The sequence below is a fragment of the Aptenodytes patagonicus genome, chromosome 1 (assembly GCF_965638725.1).
Source record: "Aptenodytes patagonicus chromosome 1, bAptPat1.pri.cur, whole genome shotgun sequence".
In the NCBI taxonomy this organism is placed as follows: domain Eukaryota; kingdom Metazoa; phylum Chordata; class Aves; order Sphenisciformes; family Spheniscidae; genus Aptenodytes; species Aptenodytes patagonicus.
In genome coordinates this window covers 212,000,677-212,028,581 of record NC_134949.1, presented here as the reverse complement: position 1 = coordinate 212,028,581, position 27,905 = coordinate 212,000,677, and the positions used below count along the sequence as shown (strand labels likewise).

The following is a 27,905-nucleotide window of genomic DNA, read 5'->3' as shown; positions in this document are numbered from 1 at the left end:
GATAAAATCTTTATTCCTGCCCATTGTCAGTATGTTCTCTAAGTTCAGGATCCTTTTTCCATGCGTGTTTTGTTTCATACTCACTTTAAAGCTTTAAAGATGGGGTCATGATAGTCAAATTCACCCCAAATTGCAGAGACTTATATTTTCCTGATGGTTAAACATCTTTAAAGGCTCAGATCCAGTCAGTAGGATGCCCAGACACAAGAATATAGGTGGAAATTAGATAATTAGAACTTGGCCTTCACAGTCTAAACAAATTCTTACAGAAATACCATGTGTGCAAAAATATCCCCCAGCATATTCAGAAATGAATGAATGACCTCTGTATTTCCCTTTGTACAATTTGCATTTTATTTAGCCTTCTGCCTTTTAATAGCACTGATTCCCAATATTATGACCTCCAATAATCTGCACCTGAGGATAACCTTTGCAAAACCAGAGGCAGAGGCAGAAAAGTCTGCAGGGTGGCAGGTGAAGCTCTGGGGATGAGAGTCGAGGGGACTGCAAGGGGACGGAAGATGGTGGCGTCCATTCTTGTTTCATGTGCAGATCATTTTGAATGTAACAGTGTGAATGCACATTTCTTCAGCCAAGTGCTTGAGGAATGGCCATGCTCTGTGTGAACTTTGTTATGGCAGTACATTTCTATAGTCATAATGAGCACAGATGTCTTCATTAGGACTCTGAGCAAAAGATTTCAAAAGTAGTGTTAGTTAAATACGTGTTTAAATTTTGGCATGAGTTTGAAGGCTTTGCTGAGTCAGCACCTTCTTCTCTAATTAAAGCTTGTCCTCTAGCTCATGATATACACAGGCTGCACTGTGATCCTGGAAATGAGAAAAGAGTTTATCACTCTTAGAAATGAAAAAGACATCTTTAATAATAGCCATCCTCCTTCCATAGTCTATGCTTGTTAAAATACATGTCCAGGTGATGTTTCTGTACACCTCTGTAAACAAACACTTGTTAACTTGCAGAATTTTGCTCCAAAACATACCTGTGGCAGTTTGGTCTCCTCCTGAGATCAGTGCAAACTTTCCTTGCTTTCTTAAACAAAATGTATTTCTTTTGCATTAAGAGCCTGGTTTGTTCACAATAATCCTGTTCACAGTGGTATGAAGTGATAAATACACTGTTCAGCTCCTTGGAAAAATATAATAACCTAAGCTAAATTACACCATGATTTAAAGAAAAGTGTTCATATATTTATTGTATAAATCACTTCCTCTGTAATCTTGGGTGAAAATCAAAAGCAGTGTTTATAAAAGTAATCATGATAGTCTGAAACATAGCTAGAGGTAAATGCATATATATTTGTAATATATACATACACACATTTGAAAAATGTTTTCCAGTGCTTTTTATAAACTATATATTTTTCATCTTTATTACCAAGTTCTTCTGTTTAATAACAGCATTTACCATATGTCTGTAAGCTATTTTTTTTGAAAACACCTTCATTTTTAAATATTGATTTTTCACCTTAACCAGTTCTCATGGTTTAATCCCACCAAGCAACTAAGCACCACACAGCCGCTTGCTCGCTCCACCCCGGTGGGATGGGGGAGAGAATCAGAAAACTAAAAGTGAGAAAACTCGTGGGTTGAGATAAAGACAGTTTAATAGGTAAAGCAAAAGCGGTGCGCACACACAAGCAAAGCAACACAAGGAATTTATTCACTCCTTCCCATCGGCAGGCAGGTGTTCAGCCATCCCCAGGAAAGCAGGGCTCCATCACGCGTAACGGTTACTTGGGAAGACAAACACCATCACTCCAAACGTCCCCCCCTTCCTTCTTTTTCCCCCAGCTTTCTATGCTGAGCATGACGTCATATGGTGTGGAATATCCCTTTGGTCAGTTTGGGTCATCTGTCCCAGCTGTGTCCCCTCCCAGCTTCTTGTGCACCCCCAGCCTACTCACTGGTGGGGTGGTGTGAGAAGCAGAAAAGGCCTTGGCTCTGTGTAAGCACTGCTCAGCAGTAACTAAAACATCCCTGTGTTATCAACACTGTTTTCATCACAAATCCAAAACATAGCCTCATACCAGCTACTATGAAGAAAATTAACTCTACCCCAGCCAAAACCAGCACACCAGTGCAACCTTCTCAATCTAGGGTAAAACAGCTTTTACCAGTTCCCATAATAGTTGCTGACAGTTTAGGGGACTGAGTCCTTCAGGACATAGTTTCTAGTTCTCTATCAATGTTTTATCTTTCATGATTTTGAATCACCAGCAATATGGTAAACACTGCTCGGTTTATTTAATTTAAATTACATTATTAATAGATTTAACAAAGAATTTTTCATTTTCAAATCTAAGTGCTTCTCCTTGCATATATTTTTCTCTTTAAAATACCTTTATGAAAACTATTACTTAGAAAATTATGAGCTGCATAACTGCACAATTAAGACTAAATGTCTGAGGAGATGAGCTGTCGGGAGCTAACCCAGAGCAGATGCCAAGACAGCTGTGACGCTGGGTGGCAGCTATGACGCCGGGTGGCTGGCAGCTGTGCCCCTCCGCTCCCAGCCTGGGGACCCTGACGCATGGGGTGGTGGGGAGCGCCGGCTGGTCCCTGCGGGCTGCCGCCATGGGATGTGTATGCTGTGCTCTGCAATGTAAGGTTCATAACTCCAGCCTGTGGCAAGAATCAGCATTTTCTTTGTCAGCCTGTGCTAATCTTCTGCATCCTCAGCAACTGTTTTACTCCAAAAGTAACCACCACCCTCATCAATCCAAGGTCAAAGAGACATCCCACAGTCATTTAATATATCAAAAGCCTGAGTTACCCACCCTGTACTTAGTCTTTTAGAGCTCATGTTGGCTTTTTATCTGATGGTTTAAAACCTTGTGTTGCTCATTTATGTGGAGGCTGTAGTGCCCTCAGTTCTACAGGCAGCTTTCATTCGTAAAACACACAAAAGGCATTTCCACACAGCTGGTGAGATCCCCTACTCCTTTAGCCTCCGCAGGCCTGCAGAGCCCCACAGAGGCTGCACAGACCTACATGCACCTGTGGGCAAGGCACTTTTGTGGGAGCACACAAACACTCACACACATGCATCTATGTCCACTCACTTATTGAAAGGTAGCAAGACACAGGGCTTACAGATCATAAAAACACATGAAGCACATGACGCATGAGGAAAAAACACAACAGCCCCCACCCCCCCCCCCCCCCGGGTGATTTAATTAATGAATACAGGCAGACCATAAAAAACTCTGATTCACAGCCAGAACGAGCGAGTGCAGGGAAGAACAGTTATATACATCCAGGTAATGACAAGTTCTTCCTCCATACATAAGCTCCCATGCTTGTCTTTTTTCTTCCTTTAAGGTACCAAACCCTTAGAAAGAGTTAGTATCAGTTTTCTCAAGGCTTTTGGGGCATCTGTCTGTCACCCAAGAGCACAGGGGACAGGTTGCTCACCTGGAAGAGTAAGCAGAAGAGATGGCATTTAAGCTCTGCTCTAGCAAGTATTTGATTATACACAGCTCCTGCTAAAACACTCCCATGCCAGTGCTGAGAGACCAGGTTCTTGCAGGCAGAGAAGTGAGCAGGACTTTTCAGGACAATCTATTAGGGATGCTGTACTTTGTGTGTCTCAGCAACACATTACATTAAGATGCATAATTTCCTCATTTCCTAATCCAGTCTCATCATCACGATCTCATGATCCATTTGAAAAACAGCTGTTAAAAAGACATTAATTGGCCGAGAAACAAATGAATGTTTTTTCTTTGTGATATGAAACAACTGGAAAGACAAGTATGTATTAGCTTTCTTCTTGTTTTTGTATGTCTTTTCTGCCTTGCCTTGTCTGCCCTTCCAAACTCCTCCGGTCAACAGTAGGGGAAATATGACATTACAAAACCAAATGGAAATGTGCAGTGGAAAGCAAGAAGGATGTTTAGTAAAAACACCAAGAAAATTATTTTAGCTTGACCATGTGGGATCCTGTTTTCTGTGTGTCTGTTTGTGTGTCCATCTGGTCCCACAGTAACTGAAGGTACTGGCCAACTTATCATAGAATGATAGAATCATAGGATGGTTTGAGTTGGAAGGGACCTTAAAGATCATCTAGTTCCAACCCCCATACCATGGGCAGGCACACCTTCCACTAGATCAGGTTGCTCAAAGCCCCATCCAACACTTCCAGGGATGGGGCATCCACAACTGCTCTGGGCAACCTGTTCCAGTGCCTCACCACCCTCATAGTGAAGAATTTCTTCCTTATATCTAGTCTAAATCTACCTTCTTTCAGTTTAAAGCCATTACCCCTTGTCCTATCACTATATGCCCTTGTAAAAAGTCCCTCTCCAGCTTTCTTGTAGGCCCTTCAGGTACTGGAAGGCTTCTGTAAGGTCTCCCTGAAGCCTTCTCTTCTCCAGGCTGAACAACCCCAACTCTCTCAGCCGTTCTTCATAGGAGAGGTGCTCCAGCCCTCTGAGCATCTTCATGGCCCTCCTCTGGACTTGCTCCAACAGGTCCATGTCCTTCTTATGTTGGAGGCCCCAGAGCTCAGCCAAGCCGAATTGAGACACTAGTTCCTACCGGTTTTGTGGAAAATAGCAGCTGGCTAGAGGAGAAAAAAACCTATTAATGGGAAGGTGGATAATTCATCCCTTGGTTGGGCTGTGGGGCCAGTGGCTGGTCAGCCCACAGGTAACTGCACAGCATTACTCAGCTGGTAACCTAAATGTAGAATGGGGACATGCATTTTGAGGACCTATAGGTGACATAAGAGAGTGCTGCGGAGGTGGTATTGGGAGCTCTCTAGGGCTGTGGGAGGATATGGTGAGGTGCGAGACGCAATTCCATGTTAGCCAGGCTCCTGGCAGAGATGGAGGAAAGGGACCACCACTAAGCACTCATCACTTACTGGATTTCTGCTGTGACACTCCTATTCCGGTTCCTATTCCTCCAAAGAAATGACAAGTGAAGAGGGAAAACTGAGTGACCAAGCTGTTATCACTAATCAAAGGTCAAGTCTTTTTGTGTTGGGAGTGACTTTTCAGGCCTTTTTCGCAAATAAAGGAAAAGCAGTACTCATTGCTTTATTTATTTTTGCAGGTGACCTGCGAACATGTACCCCATGCTGGTTTAACAGAATGCCAAAGCTGCCAGTCAGAAAACTTCATTAACAGCTTTTCATTGTTAAAGATTAACTTTCCTTAAGTCAAGGGATTTATATAAATTGTGAAGCAATGTTTCACCTGAGAAAAGAAGGAGCACAGAGTAGCTGCAATGTTTGTTTATGTATCTGAAGACAAAGGAACTTGACCATGTATTACGAAGAACTGAATAATCTCCTTCATGACTCAATGATTAAACTTTTCTTGCAGCTAAAATTACAGTTGTATTACACACTGAGCAGTGTTTGTGAAAGAGTAATCTTGCCTCTGAGTATAAACACTTGGGTGTAACTTGGCAGCTTTTGTGATCATGCTGTTAAAACTGTGCTTTCCACACAGCCGTCAATTGAATTGAATGCCGGAGAACAGTTTAGGGAGGCTGGAAATACAGGTAATAAAATACAGGTAAGCAACCGTCTCCATCCCACCTGCCTCCAGCATGTTCTGTTCTTGTCTCGTGGGATATCATGTTCACTCCACAGGCAGTGTCAGTCCAAGCAGGTGTCTTCAGACAACTTTATCACTGGCTTGTGGTCATATAAAAAGCTGCTGGTGTATCTTGCCAAAAAGTTAACATCAGAGAGGATAAAAGTAGGATGTCCTATTTTGGATCACATAAAAACTGAAAGATACCCAGCAAAGACACTATAAATTCCACCAAACTGTAGCCGTCTGAAAGTTAGCTACTCTAAGCTAGTTGGCTAGCCTTCCTCTGCAAAGAGATATTTTCTCCAGGGGCTGAAGATACTGGTTTGCCCCAGCACAGTCTTTGGATGAGATGAGATAAGTAATGTTGTGGAGAACTTCTCCTTCTTCTTTCAGTACAGGAATCTTCCCTAACTCTTGTAGAGTAGATATGTAGATAGACAGAAAGCTAAAGTTAAGTCAGGTCAGACGAATCTCACCCAAATGTCTACCATTTCACCCCACTTTAAGTTTAAATTTTGTTAGGAATCTAGAGTGTGATGGTGTTCACCACGATTAGTTTTGTAGATCAGTGAAACAGCATATCTGAGCCTCTATTTTGATTTCGTGGTGGGAACCAAGCTAGCGGAGTTCTCATAGCCATAGCAGCAACATAACGGTACTCTCACTGTTTACACCAAATCAGGTGGGTAAGGTTCAGGTTGGGATCATTGCATTATTGTATCTGGTACTGTAAAAGCACATAGCAAAAAGAAACTTTTTACTCAAACATGCAACAGGTGTGTAAAACAGCCAGATATGTGAGAACTAGGGAGCAGGAGGACAAGCCAATACTAATGAGACCATATTCTCATATATACCCAGCCATGCAGGCAGTATGTCCAGCTTTTTGGCAGTGTGTTCTGGGCCTGTTTCCAGAATTAAATGTAAAAGAAATACTTGGAGAGGATATGGCTGTGACTTTACAGATTTTGTTTGATTTTGTGAGGAGTTTGCTCCATGTGCGATGGCAGCATGTAGTAAATCTCAGATACATGTGCACTTGAAGCACATGCTTTGTGTTAGCGGAGCAAAGGTGCTCCATGACATGGTAATTAAATCTATTTCTTGAATAGGACAGGGCTGATTTGTGAAGGATGTCATTCATAGATTCACAAAAAATGGCCACTGATGAAATGCTAATTGTTTATGCTATAAAGACAGATCAGGGTGAGATAATGTATTTAGACGCTGGGGCTGGAGGGTGACTTTGGTGGCAAAATACTGGTATGTGAAAGGGACGAATCTGCGATAGTCAAAGAAGAGCAGCAGAAGATGCAGGAGAGAGGACAGAAAAACAAGTGATTAATGAAAAGCCTGGCTCCTGAAGCTGTTTGGAGAGAAAAGAAGCAAAATGCAAACATTGTATGTTGGAAGGATATTAGCATATTAACCTGAAGTCTTTCACACCTCAGAAGTATAGAATGTCTTCAACAGATGAAGCAGAAAATAGTTGACATCAACCTAAAACCGTTTATTGCCAAAATATTTGAAAACCCATCTGGAGTATAAAATAATAAATTGTGTTGGACATTTTGCACTTAATCAGGGGAAAAAATGCAGTTTTGTTCTAGCCTTTGGAGGTACGATTAGAGCTGACATGCCAATTTATTAAAATAGTAGACATATATGAAAACTAATCCTTTTGCCTCTTCTGTACAGTAGTGTATATATGAACAACCTTTGAGAAATCTAGAGTTATTTTTATTCTCATTTGCTGTGTGTAAGAAAGTTTAATGACATTAACAGTTAAACCAGCTGTTACTCTTTATTTCGCGGATAACTTTTTTAGCAGTAGGGTCGAACTCCCACTGCTTCGATCCATGGAAGAAGTAGAATAATCCTGGAAATAAAAAAATAAAACATTATGTTATGGATACAAGAAATAGCTTCATTCTGACAAAGCAGGGAACATCAACTTTGTACACACAGGAGAGCATATCTTCAGTTCTACCTTTTGCAGGATACAGCAATAATGACATTCATCATAACTCCAGAACTTATGTTCTTTACAAGTAAACCGATTTTACTTAAAAGCTCATTTCATTTACCTCTCTGTTGGAAAACAGCGTCAACCTTCTCGTTAATTCCTGGAAAGTCATCAACTGTCTGTCTAGGATAACCTTTCTCCATAGACTGACTGTTTTCATCAAACCTAAATCATATGAAGGGAGACATGTAATTTTACAGTGTTTAGATATCAATTCTGCAAAGAATTAAGTAGCTGCTGAAAGGTGTCCATCATCTGTAGTTTGACTGATTTCAGTGGGGTTACAGAGAGTAAATTTATCTACTTGAACAAATGTCTGCAGGATGCTGGCCATCATGTTTTCCATGAGGTGGCTACTTGTTTGCTCATAAAGGCAGGCACAGCTCCAAACAAGCATCTGGAGTGAGACAAATTGAAGGAAGACCCAGATTTTTGACAGCAGGGATGGGATTTACCTCCTCTAATGATAGCAGTGTGACAGGCAGTGCATGGAAACTGGCTGGGTTGATTCCCACCATAGCGACTGCACATATCTATTCCATGAATTTTAAACTCCTTTTAGACTTTGATATGATATTGTACATAGTCCTCTACTAGCTGACAGATTTGGATGGAGGAAAGGAAGATGACTTATTTCTAATACAATCAAGTTGTTCCTAACTGAGCCAGGACAATTTTTATGAGATAGGGCTGAATTTGGGGGCTGAAAGGAGGATCTAAAAGGTTCTTCAAGATTTGAGGAACCCTCTCAGGGGGGAAAAAAAAAAAAAAAAAAACCAAACAAATAAATAAACAAGCCTTTTTTTAATTCTCCTTGGATACAAGAAACACTTTTCACAGGGACATGAGACTGAGAGAATGAGTTACTAGGTAAGAAATTCTTGCTGTGGTTTACTTGCATGCCTTTGTCTTGTGACCAAGGCAGTAAAATAACAATGAAAGATATTGTAAATACTCTTTCCAAAATTATCAAAAACAAAGGACAGGAAATGACATGCAGCTCAAAATCCAGCTGACACTGTATGTCTCACTGAGGAACCCCACAATTAGTCACGATAAAGTCTGTTTGACCCATGCATACTCCTGGCTGCCTGCAGAAGGCTTTTGCAGCAGCTGTCCTTGCATGCAGGAGGAATCTATCAGCTTCCCAACGCTGACTTTTTGCTTCTGTTTGCCTGGTATTTGCATATCGGGAATCATTCGTGACAGCTTGGGAACAGGTTTAGAAGCAGCATGTTGCAAATCCAATGCTAACCAGCCAAAGAAAGGAAAATGAACTATCACTTCTATCTCTCTAAAAGAGATAAAATAATCCAGGACTTTTCAGAAATCAGAGAAATCCTGCACAAGCCATCCCAGCCAGCCTTCTGTTGAAGTAGGTTAGCTTTCAGATCTTTATTTTCTAGACATACTTTTGTCTATTGTACTTGCAAAAATTCTCTATGTGCTGGAATTTTTTCAGCTTCCAGGCATAATGCATCAAAACGGGTCCATATCTTGAATGCCCATCAGAACACCCTTAAGCTCTCAAAAGTCAAAGCTATATTCTTCTCCCTGTGCAGGAGTCAAAGAAACATTTCTATGAAAAGTAGGATTACTAGAGTTACCTAGTTACATACAGGTACCTAAAGGTCTACTTTCTCTTTTATCACATGGACGATTTTAATTGTATTCAGATTATATTGGAGTCAAACATAAGAAAACATTTGTCAATTTTTCTTACCTCCAGTACTTGTCACCTATGAAAAAGTCTGTCTTCCCTGTATTTTTATTACAAACAGCTGCATCAATTTTCTTGACACCTTTAGGGAAGCCCAGTGTGTTGATGTTCTTTGGATAACCAAGCAACACCTGATATCCGCTGATAACCCAGAATTTATTGCCTGTTAAAAAAAAAAAAAAAATTTAGTTTCACCAGTGATTTTCAGACATTAAAAGAAAAAATGCACTCCTTTAGTGTATGTTGTAAGAAAACTAGATGAAATGTCCTAAGTTTTTTTTAATTTATTTGAAAAGTGAATTTTATGCACATATAGCTACCCTTCCGTTCCTCCCATCTTCCCACAAAATTAAAGGTAAGAAAAATTTAAAGAAAACCTCATACTTCACCTTTGAAAAATAGAATCTGGTCTTTCATGTTCTCATACACAGCTTCAATACCAGGTGGCAGAGTTGGCCAGAAGGTAGAAATTAATTCACGTTCAACTTCTGAGTTATCAGGATAGACTCGCCATAAGTGCCTGATTTAAATATGAAACAGTTTTTGTAGTAAATAATAAACCACAGACATTTCTATATATGCACAAGAATGTGAACAACATTGTGATTACAAGCTCTTTCTTGTCCATGGAGCTACCTTGGTCGATGTGTCAGAAAGGAAAACACTCCCCTCAGTGGGAAGTGAGTGTTTTTTTTTATTCTGGCTTCTTCCTGGAATTACCCTTCTCATTGGTACTGATTGATTAATGGGATCAGCTACAAGCAGCTGAAAAATTCAGGTTGTTCCTGTACCATGTAGTAAGAGAGTTATAGGGTCCCAGATGAGCCTGACTGTAAGCTATTCCCTGGATGACTTACCTGGATGACTTTGGGCTTGCATAGGTGACTGTAGGAGAGATTGGCCCAACTGTATGGTAGAACACACTAATTTCTTAGGAAATGGTTGCAGCATTTAGTCATGTCACTACTTGGTGTAACTGTCTATACATTTGGGAATAAAGCTTTGTTGGGACTGAGATTTTTCTGGAAAAAATGAAGCATGTTTTTTCAGGGGATCCTGTAAAATTATTAATATAACTTGTATCTGCTAAAAGTTTTATTTCCATGAACAGAAATCTAACCATTTGTCTGATTATAAATCCCATAATCATAATCATGTGAACTACCAAAGTATTCAGTCTTTGTAGAAATTAAGAAAAAATAAACCTCACAGAGACAAATGTCATATCAATATTTACCTGCCCTTTAGAAAAATGACTTCTCGTCGGAGAGTAGTTATAGCATCGAAAGACATCCGGGAGCCACAGGTTTTAGGTGAGGTAGGGGTGGCTGGCCTTTTATCTGGGGCATTTGGTAGAGATCCTAAGTGAGACATTTTAGAAAGAATACACCAAATCTTTAGAAACATTAAGGTTTTCACATATAAATGGATTTTTGATATTATGAAAATACAATTTTTTTTATGGCGAAACTTTGTGAAAGAGAATATTTCTCTCCTGCTTACTTCTTTTTTTAAGCCATGGATTTTACTCACCATAAATGGACTGAATGCCACTTATATCATCTGGAGAGAGGGGAAATTCGCTGGGGCTGATGTAGGCGTAATTGGGGAACATCAAAGCCCTCTGGTCATTAGAATGGGAGAGACCCAGGGCATGGCCAAACTCATGAGCAGCAACGAGGAACAAGTTGAACCCTTAAAAAATGGATAGAGAGAAGAGATCAGTCTAATTTTGGTCTGCAAATGGCTGATATGAACACAGCAGGGCTATTGCTCGGTGACAGTTTTCATACAATGCATTGACATTCACTAAGACATGCATATATGTAAACATATTTTTTGTATAGGATAAGGTTGAGTTCTTCTCCCACTAGAAGGGAGTGACTTTTGGCCCTCTTTCCTGCTGTTCCTTCTGTTAGCTACTGAAAGTATGTGTGTGGCATGAGTAGATGTCTGGGGGTGAGTGTGGGTGCAGCTCTGAGGAATGTACTGGCAGGGTTTTCTGGCTGAGCTAGAACAGATTAGATAGTGAGTCAGATCAAACTAACAGCTTTCCAGGGCAAGGATAGGACAATGCACTCTGTGCTCACTCGAGGTACCAAAGTGTCACTCGGTGTGTCACCCTCCCTCCTACAAACCTGAGAAAGAAAGGTGAGATCATGAATAGGCAAAGAAAAACATAATGTTATCAGAATGATTTACCTTTTTATCATTAGGACTTTAAAGTGTATGGTTCCTTTATAGCCTTGTAAAATAAAATATCTTTTTAAAATATTATGCTTATGCATGCTTATTCCTAGTGAAATATGTTAACACAGTAAATAGATAAAAATGGAATATCCTTCAACATGCATCCCTCCAAGTAACACGCCTTTCTGAATTAGGAAAGAATGATCATCTGCCGGGCAGACCAAGAGCCAGCAATATCAACAGACTTAGTAAAGATCACAAGTCTGTGGCAGAGCAGAGGACTGGTCATCGATTGCCCAAGAAAGGCTGGCTGAAACCAAGATATCAATTTCTCAAAAAAACAAAGCAAGCCTCAATTTTTCCACACATATTTCCAGTCCTCCCCTCTCACGAGTCCTCCGAGCTCTCCAACGAGTTCTGCAATGCCTGGCCACTGGAGCCGTGCTGTTGAGGAACAGCAGAAAAACTGGGGTTGACCCATTCAGTCCCAGTGTGAGGAAAACATTACATTTTATCAACATGACATGTCCACCCCTCATCCTTCTTTTTTTTTCCCACCACAATAAACCTATACCTCTCCTCCTCGTGCAGTGCTCTTGCAGCACCTTCTCGTTTGTTAGCTCCTTGCTTTTCCTCCAGCGTGACCTCAGTTCTCCTGCTGCAGTTATCCTCTGCAGTTTTCCATCCCAAAAACTGGATGAGAAAAGGGTCTAAAGTACAACAGGGTAATGTGCCCGGGTACTGACATATCTGTCAGAGGCAGTATATGCTGCATGGCCAGCCTGGAGGTTGAGGGGAGGGAGTTGAGGGGAGCAGATGGGTCCCAGCCAGATGGTTGAGCACTCGCCGTTCCCCTCTCTTCTGGCCTAGTGGCACACATCTGTAGTCAGCTCTACACACTGCATCTCAGCCCATGGGTGGCCTGAACAGCATGTTCAGACTCTCAGCTGCTGGCAGGCAGCTGAAATTTCTTGAAATTGCACTTTCATGTATAAGCCCATCCTAGCTTGAATGCAGAGTAACGTTATAACAGCCTATAGTTGGACCTATCTTGGCATTATTAGTGAAGGCTTTTCATTATCACTGGTGGCTGTAATGTTTTTTAGGTGGTGGGGATCTCCTCTGAGGGCTGCTGCAAGTTACAGTGTGTTTCGTCTGCAGCGTGTGGTAGTGCCAGGCTTGGTGCCAGCATGTGCACCAGGAGGGGAAAAAGTCATAAAGTTTTACCAGGGGTTGTGAAACTCTGGAGGGCATGGGCCCTACCAACTCCCAGGTAAGAGTGGCCCGTGTCTGTAGCATTCATATCTGAAAAGGGTTGTCCTGTTGGTATCTTTACCAGTGTTAAATAAGAACTAGAGTAGATCAGGCTGATTTTATGTCAGCATCATTGTAAGTATCCCAGCTGGAGGATGGCCTGTAATATCCTCAAACTGCTCTTATGGTTAATGCTGTGTTTCATCTCAGTCTATTCCTCCACTTAAGTAAATCAGAAAGGAATTTACCCATCTGCATAACACTTCAGAAACCTTTTTTTACCTACCAGCTGAGCCTGTGGTCCAATCTTCATCCTCATCAAAATGCACATCACCACCAAAACCATTGCCAGGTGGAAAGGCGTGAGCGAGGACACCAAGGGGGCCATCAAAATAACGAGGGCAATGTCCATGAGCTAAATAATATGATGTTGAAACAACATTGGGTTTATGTTATGACTATTGGAAAATCTTTAAATTAATCTTACCGTTGGTATGCAGTCAGCGTATTACCTTTGGTCCCAAAAGCAATCATTATATCTGCTATTCCCTCATGAATACGAGTGAAAATCAGCGGGGTTACAGTGCTCCACACTTTAAATGCCTTCTGGATTGCTTTATCCACATCCTCCTTTCTCATATCTGGTGTGTGGTTCACAATTCTACGGTTATGAGGGTTCAAGTAATAATACTTAGTGTTTGCAGAAAGAATTTCTCTAATATTGTTAAGATGATGAACAGAGATGTATAAGAAGCAATTTAACCTGCAATCCAATAGCTCCCAAGATTAATCTTGGACTGAGTGAGTTTGAGGAATGTGATAACTGTCCAACATGCCTTTTTCATAATAATAATAATAATTGTGTACACGGTATCAGTTTTTCTCAAAATGGCCCTTAGCCAAGAGGTCGTCTCTTGTGCATGAGGAAAGTTGTCTCCTCAGGTTTCTGTGACTACTAAACTGTTGGTCTTAACAAATTTTGAAGATAACGGGGCTTGTACAGGGTGCAATTGATATTTCTCTTTGGCTCACAGAGTATTTGTCAGGATTGATATATGACAGGCAAAATACTGTGGTTGACTCAGAAAAAGTAAAATACCCAGCTTGGCTCTCAGAAATTCCTCTCAGGAATACTCATAGCTAACAGCTGGGGAAAGAGAAACATTTTTTTATTCCCAACTGGAAACAATTGCTACAGAAGTTATATTTAAATATAACAAATATGGATATCCACAAAACCAAAATTTAAACTCAAAAAGTAATTATTGAAATAGTACCTGTATGTCAGCTTATTTTTTTTCCATCCTGGCAGAGTAACACCATAGAGACCCACATCGGGAACTCCACACCTCGGTTTCTTCATCATTTCCAATGTCTCAGTATCTGGTTTTCCAGTCACTTTCAAACCAAAAAATTGTTGCATTTTCTGAAGTTTTTCAGCTGTGGATTCAGCATTTATTTTCCATCCAAGTTGATTTGGATCTGGCTCAACAGCATAGAATTTATTTAAATAGTCCTAGTGAAAAAAATAAAGCAAACACGTTTCACATTTTGATCTGTTTCTTAAATAACTTAGGACTGATATTTTTTGTGCATTTTGCTGGCAAAACCATCTGCTTGTGATTTTGGAGTACAACAGATGTTTTCCTGAGGATCACAGCTAAACAGAAACTGATGACGTTGTCCCTGACTCTTATTTACTTGACATTTCCAGTTTGTACAGATTTATCCTACTTTAGTAAAGTTTGGGCAACAGAGTTCTGTGTAATAGCATTGTCTCAGAAAGACAGCAAACTGCTGTGTAGCTGGAACATGCAGATTATATCTAAAAAGAGAGGGCTCAATAGATCTCAGATATGGACAATGTAGTTACCTGTACAAGCATTGCATCTTCTTCTTTGTTGTCTTTCTCTGGGTGGACAGGAAGAGCGTTAGAAACAGCTGCACACGTTAAAAGCAAAAGTGAAAGATCCTTCATTCTTACTCTCGTGTCTGTCCTGGTAGGAGAGCAGTCTGCTTTCTGCTCCGTGTGCATCCTCTCTCACATCCCAGTTCATATGGTTATGGGGTACTTTGTAGAGTCAGCTGTAGACTGACTCAGAGTTTATCATGCTCTGATTACCTCCACACATCCTATAACACTGTGCTGGCTGACACAATAAAACTTAACTAAACCCATCTGATTTCACAGACATCTGAAGTCAGTTAGTATTTGAATACTCCTAAGCTTCTTGGCTACCATTTCAAAACTGGCACTCAATTTTAGTTATTTTACACTGAATTTTAGCAAACCTTAGTAATTTCACGCCAGATGAAATGGCAGACAAACACAAAACCTTTTAAGTTGTCCCGACCCAGATGTGTGAAATGAGACCACCAAATGTACAGGGACTCTTAACCATTCTCAGCCTAGAAAATGGGAGTCATACACCAGATATGAATCCCATCCAAAAAAATTAAAACTTTGGGAGAAATTACTGTAAGCAGAAAGTTTTCTTTTTAAGTTGATCCATAAAGTGAGACTGGGTGTTTTGGAAAACGGATGAAAACCCCAAATCACTCCCCACCTCTTCCCTGCAACTCTTTGAAAAGGTGTGTTCTCTTTAAATTATACTGGTGAAATCCAAGTTATACATAAATGAAAAAGATTTTACCCTATAAATCCAGCCTAAAGGATGTAAATAATCTTATATCTCTGTCTGCATTTATCTAATCTATCTATCTATCTATCTATCTATCTATCTATCTGTCATCTATCTATCTGCCATTTCATCACAAAAGGTTTCTTCAGTTTAACCACATTAGCCACAGGGGATATGATTATTTCCTGTCTTAAGTAATTCAGAATAAAGGAATTTTCAAGACTCACACAAGCTGTGACAAATTATGGGATTTCACCCTGTGCTGGCCAAGCACCTTCCTCTTCCACTGGCAGCAATGGGAGCTGAAGGTGTTTGGCACCTCAGAGGAGGTCTGACAGCATGTACTCAACTTTTACAAAACAGTTGTAAGAAATACCCTCATGTTGGACTGTGACTTTTTCAGGAAGCCCTTGCTTCCGTGTTTTTGGCTTTTTTGCTGTCATTTGCAGCCAACTTTTCTCTAGCTGGAGGCGTTAATGACGAATTTTCTAGCCCAAATTTCACAATGTAGCCTTGTTAGTTAAACTTGTTTGTTAATGGCATTTCTCAGCTACCATAAAAAAAACCCCAACAAATCCTTCCCTTAATCTGTTTTTATCATCATTGCATTGTAAGATAAAAGACCTGTGAGGTCTGGATCCCATTCAGTTCTGCAACTGAGGTACAAACTGTGACAACAAATTTTCTGAGATGGAGAGCTCGACTGAACTGATACTGGAAATGACATGTGTGTTTATCCAGAAATACAGACTTTCTTTTCTGAGATCTGTTGTATGTTTTTAAATGGATATATTTGTTTGTCTCAAAGGTTTTAAAGCTAGAAGGAATGACCATGGTGCTATCATCTCACTATATACATGGCGTAGGTCACAAAAGACAAACCCCTCTTCAGTGGCTTTTGCACCAAGCATATTTTACAATGGCAGTAGAACACATTTTTGGAAAACATGTTTTGGCTGATATGAATTTAATTTTGTAAAAAATCAAGGCAGCACTATAAGCAGATTTGATAGGAACTGGGAGAAGTGGTTATCTTTTTTCCCGTTGTGGTTGGCCATCAGATCCCCACAGCTGTCTGCTGTGTAGCAGTGGAAGGATAGAGACAATGAGAGTAGCTAGGTTAAGATTAGTTGCACCTAACTTTATCCATTTATTAGTTAAACATTCTGCTATAGAAAATGGAGAAATACATATCTCTGGAGAGGGATTCAGCCAACTATCTTAGACTAGGATGAACTTGCCTCTATAGGTGCTCTCTGTCTTTACTGAATGTAGAGAAACTTAAACTAATTTAGACTACATTTCTAGTTTCAGCTAACAGCTCAAGCTACATTAGTGTTTGCTCAGAAGACATTTGAGTGACAGATGATAGAGGCCTATGTCACTCAGTTTTAGGGTTTTGCAACTTGACGACCTGCACAACATAGCAGCCAGTTCCCACTGCCCATGGGAGAGAGGCCTGAACACATTTTTTCTCAAGCAATGTTTCACAAGTACACCTATAGCTGGCCTTGAGGTCTGGGAAAAGAAGCAGCTGTATAAGCAACTGCTTGTTACGGTTTCCTAATGCTTATCTTTGACATTGGTTAAAGTTGGTGGATGTCGATCTACCTCGTGACTTCTTTTCTCATCCTAGAATTGGTTTTATCCAGTCTGCACTAATGTGACCTATGTTTTAACCCAGAAAGCTCTCTGCCTATCCTCATCACATCGGTAGTACCAAGTGGTGCTACACAGAGCATCACAGGAATCATCAACACTGCTGTACTGTGATGTTCTTAACACAATACCAGCAGGGATTCAGCTTTCCTAAGTGTTCACAACATGGGTGTCTGCACATGAGTTAACTGTCTAAGCTTGCATTATATCAACAAAAATCTAATCAATGTGGTCAAATAACACCTAAAGAGCATTTCATCCGACCACATGTAGGAGGTAAACTTAGGATGATTTATGCAGCTCTCAGGAGCTCACCAAATGCTTTGACCAACACCATTGACTATGATGAGAGCCTAAGCCTGAGATCACATGAAAACACTTAGGCTGCAATTAAGCTGCCTAAACAGTGATTTGTTGTGCTTTTGAGACAGTCTAGTGAACCTGAGACATTGACACAGGCCTGGTGGCTGTGACCCAGGACCTAGAGGGGACATGTAGCTTCTAGACTGGTAGTTGGAGGCCGACTGGAAACCTTCAGGCACCTTAAAGGCACTAGATACCTGTCCAGGCAGCTGAGTTGAGCCACTACTTTGCAGGCTCAATCCTACCATAGAGTCAACAAAGCTTAATCATTACTCAGCTTAAGTAAAAAACATGGGACAATGGTGAATGGTTCAAATAATGTATTTGACCCCTGGCAAACCTTTAGCAAAGACTGAAGCCTGTGAGGGCAGAATTCAACCACCCGAACATAGGTGCCTAGAGACAGTGTAGGCTCTGTGGGGCTTTGGGAAGTGCTGGTCTCCCAGAAGTCATGTTTCATACCTGTATGGGTGACTTGGATACCCTATAGCACCTCAAATAGACTAAAGACATGTTTAGGGAATTGGATTCCTGGCTAGGCAAATCTGTCTCAGTTAATAACGCTATGGGCTACGACTACATACAAAACCAGTAACCAGACACTAGGGAGTGGTACAGTACTCCACCAGTACAGTAATTAGCAAATAGGACTGTAAACTTATTAAAAGGGAGTAAGAGAATGGCAGGTGATTGTGTGGACTGAGCTGGAAACAACACCCAGATTCCAAATTACTGAAAGCGGTCCTTGTGCCTGCAGGCAGGCGGGAGCTGCCGGCACCAGCCGTGCCCTCCTCCTAATGCTGTGGCTGGAATGGAGCAATCACCACACTCACGCAGGAAAAGGAAATATTCACTCACATAAACATGGGGAATATTTCTTACACAGAAATCACTTCATTTTGAGCTCTCAGTCTTCCTGCTCAACGGAAATCCACAAAATAAATTTAAAAAAAATGTGCCTGGCAGCTAAAAATCAGAACTTCAAAGGATACCAAAAGGCATGGACTAAAAATATGCCATTATAAACATCATCCTCTCTTCAACTTCTTCATCTTCCATGGTTTGTAAATTAGCCTTTATCTCTCTCTTTCCTCCAAAACATAACCACCTCCTTACCCCTCATCTCCCATTTAACATTTTCTCTGCCCCATAAGTACCCACTAATTTTTTCTTCTAGAGAGGGATTAGTGTTCTACTCTAAATCTGAGGAGCTGTTCTGGCATTGCCTTGAGATCTTCTGCTTCTACTTCATATCTGAAGGGAACATGTGCCCCAAATTTTTATTTTTTAATATATAATTGGTCTAGTAAGAAATATTATCTTTTCCTGTAAATCTTGTGTTATATTTGTAGACCATCTCTTCTAAAGAAACATAATCAATTTAGATTTAGATACTTCTAAACCAATTTTTGGTTTAATTGTCATTAGTAGTTCAGGAGCACTGGCTTACACAAGAAAATATGTTTAAATAACATTGCTACTAAGCTTTCGAATTAAAGAACTGGTACCTAAATCACCTTGTGAGAACAGGATTCATATAAATTAACTTCTTCATTAAAGACTTTGATTTACTCTAATTTAATTTTATTTTTATTATTTTATAATTTTTTTAGGTTTTACAAAGAATATATTTGTTAATTTTCAATAATACAGTTTCTTATCTTTGAATAGTATTTAGACTAATTTTTACTCCTGAATTTAATAATCGTAAGAACTACCAAATCTGTTCTTTATTTATGAAGGATACAATTTAATAGGCTTCTAATACAGACAGCTAAGTAATGAAAAAAATTAAACAGATAGATATATTTTTATAAGGTTACACATTCTTTTCTCAAAATGCAGTTACTTCTATTACAATAACCTGAAACCTTCCCATGAAGTATGTCAAATAATACAGATGTTGTATGAGATAATACATTTTGTTATGGTCATATGGCTTCTAATGCCATCGGCTGAGCTACAAAGACTAAAGTGGATAACCCTTCAAACACCATTTTAATTGAGGATATTTGAAAAAAATGCAGTTAAGCTGGAAGTCAAGCTGTTTTTTTTCCATGAACTTTTTGTATCAGAAATATATTTGGCCAAGAATTTTCATTTTTTAACCAAACTTCTTCATCCTTTAACCCACTGAAATTAGGAAGGATTTACTGCTTACTGGAGTAGTAAGCACTTCAAAGAGCCTTGAGTAAAGAGGTTTATTTGTCTGTAATATGATGTGTCTGCCTGTGATAGCAAGGGACTGACTGGTTTCAGTGTTCTCAGGGGTCCGTTCTAATCTACATTCCCAGGCTTAAACCCAGTTTCTAAGCCCAAAAATGTAAGGAAAAAAACCCCGCCTACAGTTGCAAAGACATACACCTTGGAGGGAAGGCTAGGAGTGGAAGGTGGGGAAAGAGGAACAGAGAGTGGAAGTGTGATTTGTAGACTGATGCTAATGAGCCCCAACTGGCCTGATTACCCATAGGATTTTCAACAGGGCTTGTGTGGGGTGATGGAGTTCAGAGCCAGCTGGCTGCTCCTTTCTCTGGCTTTGGGAAAAAGATCTGATGTTTCATGCCAGAGTACATTTTTTTAGCGTTTGGAAGCTGGACTTGGCTCTTGAGTATTAGTAGAAATAAGACATCAAGGACACAATGATATGACAAACATAATTTGTTAGGAAACTTTAATGTAGCAGGTGAAATTGTGATAAATTATATAAATGTATTTGTTTTATAATAAATAATTATTAGGACTATACTCCCACAGAATTTGGGCCTGATAGTCATGAAATGCTGAAAAATTCAGCACATAAAAACATACAGTGTGCATATGGAAAAACATTGTAATTAACAATTAAACCAGCTGATGCTCTTCATTTGTCCAACAATCCGCTTGGCACGAGGATCAAACTGGAACTGAGTTGTTCCATGGAACAAGTAGACATAGCCTAGAAATAAAATTTAATCCAATTACATTTCATAGGTGACTTCGTTTCAGTACTTTGGGAAAAAAACCCAACATAAACAGCCCATGTATACTTGCCAATTTTCTATTTCCATCTCATGAAGGTTAATAGGTTTTTGAAAACAAATGATTCTATCTACAGAAACCCAAATATTCAGGTAAACCCAGATTAAAGGTATGTTTTACTTACCATCTTTCTGGAAAGCAGCATCAACTCTGCCAATTTTTCCAAAGTCGGAGACTATTTTCCTGGGATAACCACGATCCATGGATTTTTTGTTTTCATCGTATCTTAACACAAGAAACATCATTACAATTTGTGAGGAAGCAGACAATATCTTGAAAGTCCGAAGCACATTCATATACATAAGCAACTCTACTGTTACTATGAAGTCTTATAAAAATTAGCTAAAGTAGGTTTTTGATTTTTCCTATTATGTATTAAGGTTTTCACATTATGAGTGTCTTGAGATTTGAAAATCCTGCCTTTGGTAGAATTTGTAACAAGGCTCTCAAGGACCTTGGGAATGCAGCCCAGGAATTTATTAATGCATTTCTGGACTTTCAAGAGCCTTGGCTATCACTTGCACATAAAATGAGTTTCTATTTTGAGGCACTGGATATCCAGTTCAGTATAAAAGAAAAACATAAAACTTGCGAGTAGAAGACAGTAGCACAGTCCTGAAACATACTTGTATAGTGTCAACCATGTACTTATTCTTAAACAAAATTACTCTCTGAAATTTGTCATGAGCTACACTTGAATTATAAATATGACCAACTGTACAATTGGAGAATATTTATAGTTTGTTCATAGAGAAATTAAATTACAACACTTTTTATTAGCAGTTCATTTTGTTTGAAATGTGAATGAAAAGTGGACACTATCACAACATTGCACAGAAAAGCAGCACTTTTGTGGAGAAAAAGTGAATAATTTACTAGAAAATCACTCTTTTATTGGGCAGAAGTTTCATTAAGTTGCAAGTAATTACATTCCTGCTACAAGAATCTAATGAATGGCAAAAAAAATCTTATAGAAAAGTTGACATTTCCTAGCAAATGCTTAAAATTTTTAAACTTCCAGAGAATGCTGTTTAAATTCTGGAATATACCTGGTTTAAACATCATTGCATTTGAATTTTATAGTAATACATCAGTCCTCAAGGACAAGTGAAAATATGCCTTCTGGTAAATGAACATTAAATCTTACCTCCAGTATCTGTCAGCTCTAAAGAAGTATGTTTTTCCTGTGGTTTCATCACTGTAAGCTGCATTAACTCTTTTAACAGTCTTTGGGAACCCCAAACGATAGATTGGTTTAGGATAGCCGGGTGCAATGTCATATCCCCTGAGAACCCAATATTTATCCTCTGAAAAATATAAGCACATTTCATTTGTTTTTGCTATTTATAAACAGCATTTAATTGTGTTTTAGATGGGTGGCAAACAATGTGTCTTAGATATCAGTATTATTCCTTTCAGTTTATTGCTTTAGAAAATGGTTCTAATTCTTACACTGGGACTACATCACGAAGACAGTGGAAATGTCTTTTGTTTTTATGAGTAAAACATTAGAATCATAAGGTGTATGGATAGTACTTTTCCCAGATTTTTTTCAAATTAATATAAAGTATTTGTCTGGGTAACAACTTGGGGAGGGCTGGAGGTTGATGAGGAGCAGGGAGTAACTGGTCAGAAAAAGTAGAGAACTTCAGATTCCATTACCTTTAAAAAGTAAAACTTCATCCCTCTCAACATTTTCATAAGCAGCTTGAATTCCTGATGGTAACTTTGGCCAGAACAGTGAGATAAAATTGAGCTCTGTCTCTGTCCTCTCAGGATGTTTGCGCAGCATATATCTGTTTTAAACAAAATTTATGTGATAAAATAGTTCCACTCCTATCATAAGTGCAAAATAATTATTATAGCTCCTGGAGTATAACAGGGTAGGGAGATGGGTACCTGGGTGTGAATATCCCCCTCCACTAAATGTAAAGGAAATCTAGAGCGACTGCACTCTTAACTTTAGCACCTCAGTAACATGCTAAAAATCAGGCAAGATGAATATAAGCCCTTCTATTTCTCTGTAGGACAAGCAGGCTAAGAGTTGGCTTCAGTAACCACCTAACAGACATCTTTCTACATAACAGGTCTTTCAGTTCTGCCCCTGCTCTTGTATTGAGGAGTAGCAGAAAGGTTACAGTGTGGGACACATGGACACATTGCCAAGGGATATATGAATGCTCTTGCATTCAATTAGTTGAATTGAGTTCAGAGACAAGTCTGTTGCAGCAGTGGCCACAGCAGCAGAATAGTTGGAAAACAACCTACAAGCCCTCATCTCCTTCACTGCTCTTGTCAACTAGGGCTCTTGGGATTAATGATTTGAGAACTCTCACTTGTGTAAATACATGGTGGTTTTCTAGTGCTTCTCTTTGTACTACATTCCAAAAGGAGAGTTTTCCTTCATGGATTACAGATTTTTTTTAAACTACTGAATATTTTAAAGAGGTAATATATATATTTATTGTTGTTACCTGCCCTTGAAGAATATTATTTCTCCACGTAGGGTAGTAATAGCATCAAATGTCAAATTTGGGTCACAAGCTTGGGGAGTTATGGGTCCTGTTGGCTGCACAGCAGCATTAGAATGTCCTATAGGAAGAATATTTTATCTTTTAGTATGGAGAAATATAAAGACAGTGTTCAGAAGGTCTCTGAGGACACCAAGAACCCTCTTTACAGAGAATGAGAAGGCATATAGTTTTAAACTAAGGGTCTGTCACTAGAAGCAGGCTTTTAATCTTGATAAAACCCGTTGTGTTCATCTTTTCTAAAATGAGTTTTTTGCAGAACTGGACTTCAGCTTCCAGGGATTTTCTCTCTTTTGTTATCCATTGTTCAGCAACAGTTAAACTTCTCATTTTGGTGGAATAAGCATATTTTAAATATATTCTTATTACTGTTTACCAGCCTCCCAAGTAGAAATATTAAATAAAAATATTTTTTCTTACCATAGATGGCTTGAATGCCATCAATGTCATCCTGAGGAAGAAGGAATTCATTGGGGTCTGTGTAGGAGTAAGTTGGATACATCAGTGCTCCAGGATCATTTGAATGAGACAGACCCAGTGAATGGCCAAGCTCATGGGCAATAACAATGAACAAATTGTAGCCTGTAGGATAAAAATCATATGAAACAAGGTAAAACCTGTTTCAGTATTCAGCACAGTTGACTAAATGGGAAACACTTATGCATCTTCCCAAAATACACTACAGGTACAAGAGAGGCTGTAAGTAATGCTATCAACATCACAACTCAAAAATATTGTCACAGAAGAGCTATATGAGTACTTAAAGAATGTCTGGCCTTAATTGTGGTCTCATTGTCCTTTCTCTAGTGTCTTTGTGTCTTAAACAAAAACCTTGTTTCTCCTGCTATCAGATAAACTGCTCAGATCAAGGACCATGCCAATGACGAGGGGAGGTTCAGTGATCCAACAGAAAAAAACCTTCAAAACAAACACTGAGATGACAGTTTTGCTGATACTCGAATACCCTAGTTAACACCGAACTTTGAAGTGCTAGGTTAAGAAAGATAAAGGATTTGACTTGAGAAGTTTACCACCAGATCTTCCTGTATCCAAGTTTTAGGTTTCATTTGAACAAAAAAAGTATTTTTAAGTGCTGATTTAGTTGCCATTATAAACCACTATGACCTAAAAATCTCTTTTCTGTGAATTGATTCCTACAAATGGCAAAAAAAAGAGCAAAGCAATTTAAAAAGACAAGTTCTGCCACTTTTGCTCACTTTTTGCCTGTAATCAGTCTCATGAATGAAGCATCACATGAGCTAAGATTGTACAAGGTAAAATATATAAATGGATCCAGTTACAAAGGTCTTGCCTGTTCCATCTTTTGTCCAGGCTTCCTCCTCATCAAGATGCACATCTCCACCAATACCTTCACCAGGCTGGAAAGCATGAGCCAGCTGCCCATTGGGGCCATCAAAAGGAGAGTTGTCATAGTGGTCTAAAATGAAGAGGGAAAAAATCAGTTAGAATCCTAAATTATTTCTATGATTGCAGATGGCTATTTAATACGTAAAGATAGCAATGTTACCTCTATAAGCAAAAGAGATCATTATATCTGCTTCTTTGTCCTCAACCTTTTGGAATGTCAATGGTGTCACGTTGCTCCAGACACTGAGAGCTTTTCTGATTGCTTCATCTACATCAGCTTGTCTCATCTTTGGGGTGTAATTCAAAATCCTTCAAAGCAAACCAAACAAATTATATATTGTTAAGAATACAGCACTTTAGCTGAAAAATAATAACTTGTGCAAAAGTCAGAAACCTTAGACATATCTTTCATGAATGAAAATTAATAATGGCTTCATTTTATATATTGCCTTCTAAAGTGTCTGTCTTCCAAAAATCAGTTAATCACTCCGAATATCCATATATGGCATTAATGTACTTACTTCAGACCCCCCAAAGTTGGGATGCTATATTTATATCTTTTTGAACCAGATTAGGAAAGGTTACCTGTATGTCAGATTATTTCTTTTCCATTTGGGATTCCCTGCTGTGAACACGTATTGCCCTATATCAGGTATACCACATCTGGGTTTTTTCATCATCTCCAAAGTGTCAAGATCAGGTTTCCCGGTCACTTGTAGTCCAAAGAATGCCTGCATTTCCTTGAGCTTTGCAGCAAGGGCATTTTCACCCTTGTTTCTTAAATGAGGCTGGTGATCCCTTTGAAGATCGTAGAAATTCTGTAGATAACTCTGAACCAGAGTTTAAAAAAAGAAAAACATTATGGCATATCAGTACTGTCTTCAGTCGCACTTAAATTTTCTAAGTAATCTTGAACTATTCCCATATCGACATGCCCTGTGTTTACCAGGAGCAAGAATAGCCTATTTTCTCCAGGAACTGGTGTGAAGAGTCAGATATAGCTTACAGTTTTCATGTAGTTTTCTGAATTTCTTGTTTCACTGATGTAATATATGAAGAAATGACTTTAAAATCTAATATTTACTATTAATAATTAATTCCACATTATTTATGGTGCCCAATTACTCTAATGGCAAAACTTATGAGGAAGCTTATAACTGGTCTCATTCAAGGAAACAGAGATTGGCAGTGAGACTCCACACAGCCAGGACACCCAACGAAGCTGGTGACTACTACTAGAAAGTCAGCACTTGAGAAATCATGCCATTTATTTTTAGCTACGAAATATGATATTAGGAACACAGGTCTTCCTACTAAATTTCAACTATTTTGTCTCAAATAAATAGTGTTATGTGTATGTAAGTGTTGTATTTCTCATAGATGTCCCTTTTTTCCAAAGTATTCCATAAAAGACCCATTCAGCAAAACGTTGAAATACATGCCTGTTTCAAGCAAGTTTTCTCCCTTATGTTAGAGACCAGTCGTATCACAAGTTTCAAAGCACATTCTGAAATGTTAATTGTTGCTGAGTTTGACTATTTCTGCACAGCCAGAGCCTTGCTTCTAGAACTCATGCTTTGGTGGTTTTGTTATTACTTTACTAACAACATCAAAAGTGAAGTTATGCAATATTCAGATGACTTTTGGGTAAATAAGTTCCACATAATTTTCACACCTTTTCTAGATTGATAGGAAAAGCTTTCTCTTGAAACCTCTCCAAAATGGTACATCTTTAATTTCAAGCCATATTCTGTGAAAAGAATTGCAATTATAATTATCTCTCAGACTACCTTATGTTTCACTTAGAAATGCACTGAAAATATTTACCTCTACAAGTTGTAGGGTTTTTCCTTCATCTTCTGCTTCTGGAGCCACAGGAAAAGCAGAGGAGACAGCCACATACAGCAACAGGAGAAGCAAAAGGGTCTTCATCCTTGTCTAAGGTTGTCTGCCTCAGTTTCACTCGAGCTATTGAACATGCTTCTCAGCTCTGTTTATATAGCTAATCTGTAAATCAGTGACAGTCTGACTCATGCTGTATAACAACATCCTCTGATTAGTAAAAATGATGCATAACAGTTTCAGCATCAGGTAATGATGCAATGTGTTTAACTAATGTTACTGTCCTATTTTGCCTGAGCCTTCTGTTTTGGGCAATTTTGTAGTGTGTTTAATAAATAAGGAAATGCTTTTCAAGTAAAACATGGAGCTACATTTCGTAGGTTTTTCTTGAATCATGAATTTAGACTATGGCACAAGGTCTTAAACTGGAGAAATAATAGGAAATAACATATAACAGTAACATAACATATTGTATTATAATGAATAACATTATGCTATATATATGATACATATGTTTTAATATTTAATAAAATATAGCATATTATGTCATAATATGTAATAATAAACTATAAAAGACAGTACAAAGAACCAATCTTATCTAGGAATAATCAGCATCATAACTCCAGGAGGGCTGTCATCAGCTAAAAGTCCTATCTAAAACAATCTTACGATGCTAGCAAAACTGAGTGCTAAAATGATTCAACATTTTTTGACTGATATTAATAAAAATCAGTCATGTTACTGGAATGCATAAACTGGGTTCCCATATGTATGGTAAGTAAAATAACATTTATACTCTTGCCAGCACAGATAAGGTCTCGGCTGCAATTGCATGTTTGGATCCAGGCAGAGAGATGAGCTCTGGTCGGAAAGATTCCATGAAGCCTAACAGGAATTTTTGTGAGTCTGGAAAAGGAAGATTAAAGTAACCATTTTGTGACTCTGTGTTTACTGTTTCATGGAAGGAAGAGCAAGGGGAGCCATGATAAATGCTGTTAAATATATGAAAGATTTTTCCTAAAAGAGAAGCAGTGACTGTTCGCCAAGACTCTAGAATGGTCTTAAACAACAGTGATTAAGTTTAGTATGACGTTTGGGATTCAGCTGCCTGAACGTTAGTGCTATTTGAGATGCTCTAGGGAATCCCACCTGACCTCCAGCTGCCCTGGAAGGATGTAGGTCTCCATAGCTCCTGTGTCATGGCAGCCAGCCCCAGGTGGGTGTCTCATATACAGGTAAATGAGTAATGAGGTAGAATCAGCTTTAAATGTTTTGTCATGTAGATATCCATAAGTTATTTAGGTGTCTCAGCTCCCATTTTGGACAATGGATTCTAGAGAGTGATTCAACTGACCATATGACATGGACTTCAAGATGAGGTAAATTGCTCTCTATACTTCATTGACTGTATTGGCTAGGTCTCTATCAATGATAAGAGGAGTTTAAATACCCAGGACACATGTGGGAACCTACAGTGTAGACCCCTAAATTGAGGAAAACATTTCTAACTGCAAGGACAGCTAAGCACCAGAGTAGATGGCCTGAAGCAGCTATATGTTTGCTAACTCTGGAAGCTGTCAAGTACAGGCTAGACATCTTTCAGAATGGTTTTGGTGTTGCTGTCTTTGTTGGAGGTAAAAAGCCTCCTTGGAAACTTTAAAAGGGAAAAAGTAAATGTTAGTGTGAGAGAGAGAAATACAAATATGTATATTTGTATAAGCTC

At 39.0% G+C, this 27,905-nt stretch overlaps 2 protein-coding genes and 1 long non-coding RNA gene across 4 annotated transcripts in view; 1 reads left to right on the top strand and 2 right to left on the bottom strand.

Annotated features, from left to right (window-relative positions):
* LOC143156162 (uncharacterized) overlaps positions 1 to 5,183 on the top strand; it is a 46,397-nt gene extending 41,214 nt beyond the window's left edge. Inside the window, exon 3 of the long non-coding RNA XR_012994579.1 lies at positions 5,079 to 5,183. This is a non-coding gene — a long non-coding RNA (uncharacterized LOC143156162). The remainder of the gene's footprint in view (positions 1 to 5,078) is intronic.
* Positions 5,184 to 7,062: 1,879 nt separating this feature from the next.
* LOC143155456 (matrix metalloproteinase-27-like) lies at positions 7,063 to 14,816 on the bottom strand. 2 transcript variants are annotated; one of them, XM_076328228.1, is made up of 10 exons: positions 14,633 to 14,816; positions 14,037 to 14,275; positions 13,272 to 13,420; positions 13,046 to 13,174; positions 10,849 to 11,010; positions 10,553 to 10,676; positions 9,705 to 9,835; positions 9,319 to 9,478; positions 7,657 to 7,760; positions 7,063 to 7,448 (listed from the first exon to the last, which is right to left on the bottom strand). In XM_076328228.1, exons 1-10 carry the CDS (start codon positions 14,792 to 14,794, stop codon positions 7,348 to 7,350), a joined length of 1,461 nt encoding a protein of 486 aa, XP_076184343.1. In that variant the 5' UTR covers positions 14,795 to 14,816; the 3' UTR covers positions 7,063 to 7,347. The 2 variants fall into 2 exon arrangements, with proteins under 2 accessions (XP_076184343.1, XP_076184344.1); XM_076328229.1 differs by lacking the exons at positions 7,063 to 7,448; positions 7,657 to 7,760 and adding an exon at positions 9,016 to 9,149.
* A 5,250-nt stretch (positions 14,817 to 20,066) lies between these two features.
* Positions 20,067 to 26,294, bottom strand: LOC143156110 (interstitial collagenase-like). The gene is made up of 10 exons (XM_076329125.1): positions 26,168 to 26,294; positions 24,926 to 25,170; positions 24,501 to 24,649; positions 24,285 to 24,410; positions 23,393 to 23,554; positions 22,916 to 23,033; positions 22,104 to 22,237; positions 21,589 to 21,748; positions 20,566 to 20,666; positions 20,067 to 20,358 (listed from the first exon to the last, which is right to left on the bottom strand). The coding sequence occupies exons 1-10, from the start codon at positions 26,270 to 26,272 to the stop codon at positions 20,258 to 20,260; spliced, it is 1,401 nt and encodes a 466-aa protein (XP_076185240.1). The 5' UTR covers positions 26,273 to 26,294; the 3' UTR covers positions 20,067 to 20,257.
* Between the last annotated feature and the right edge of the window lie 1,611 nt (positions 26,295 to 27,905).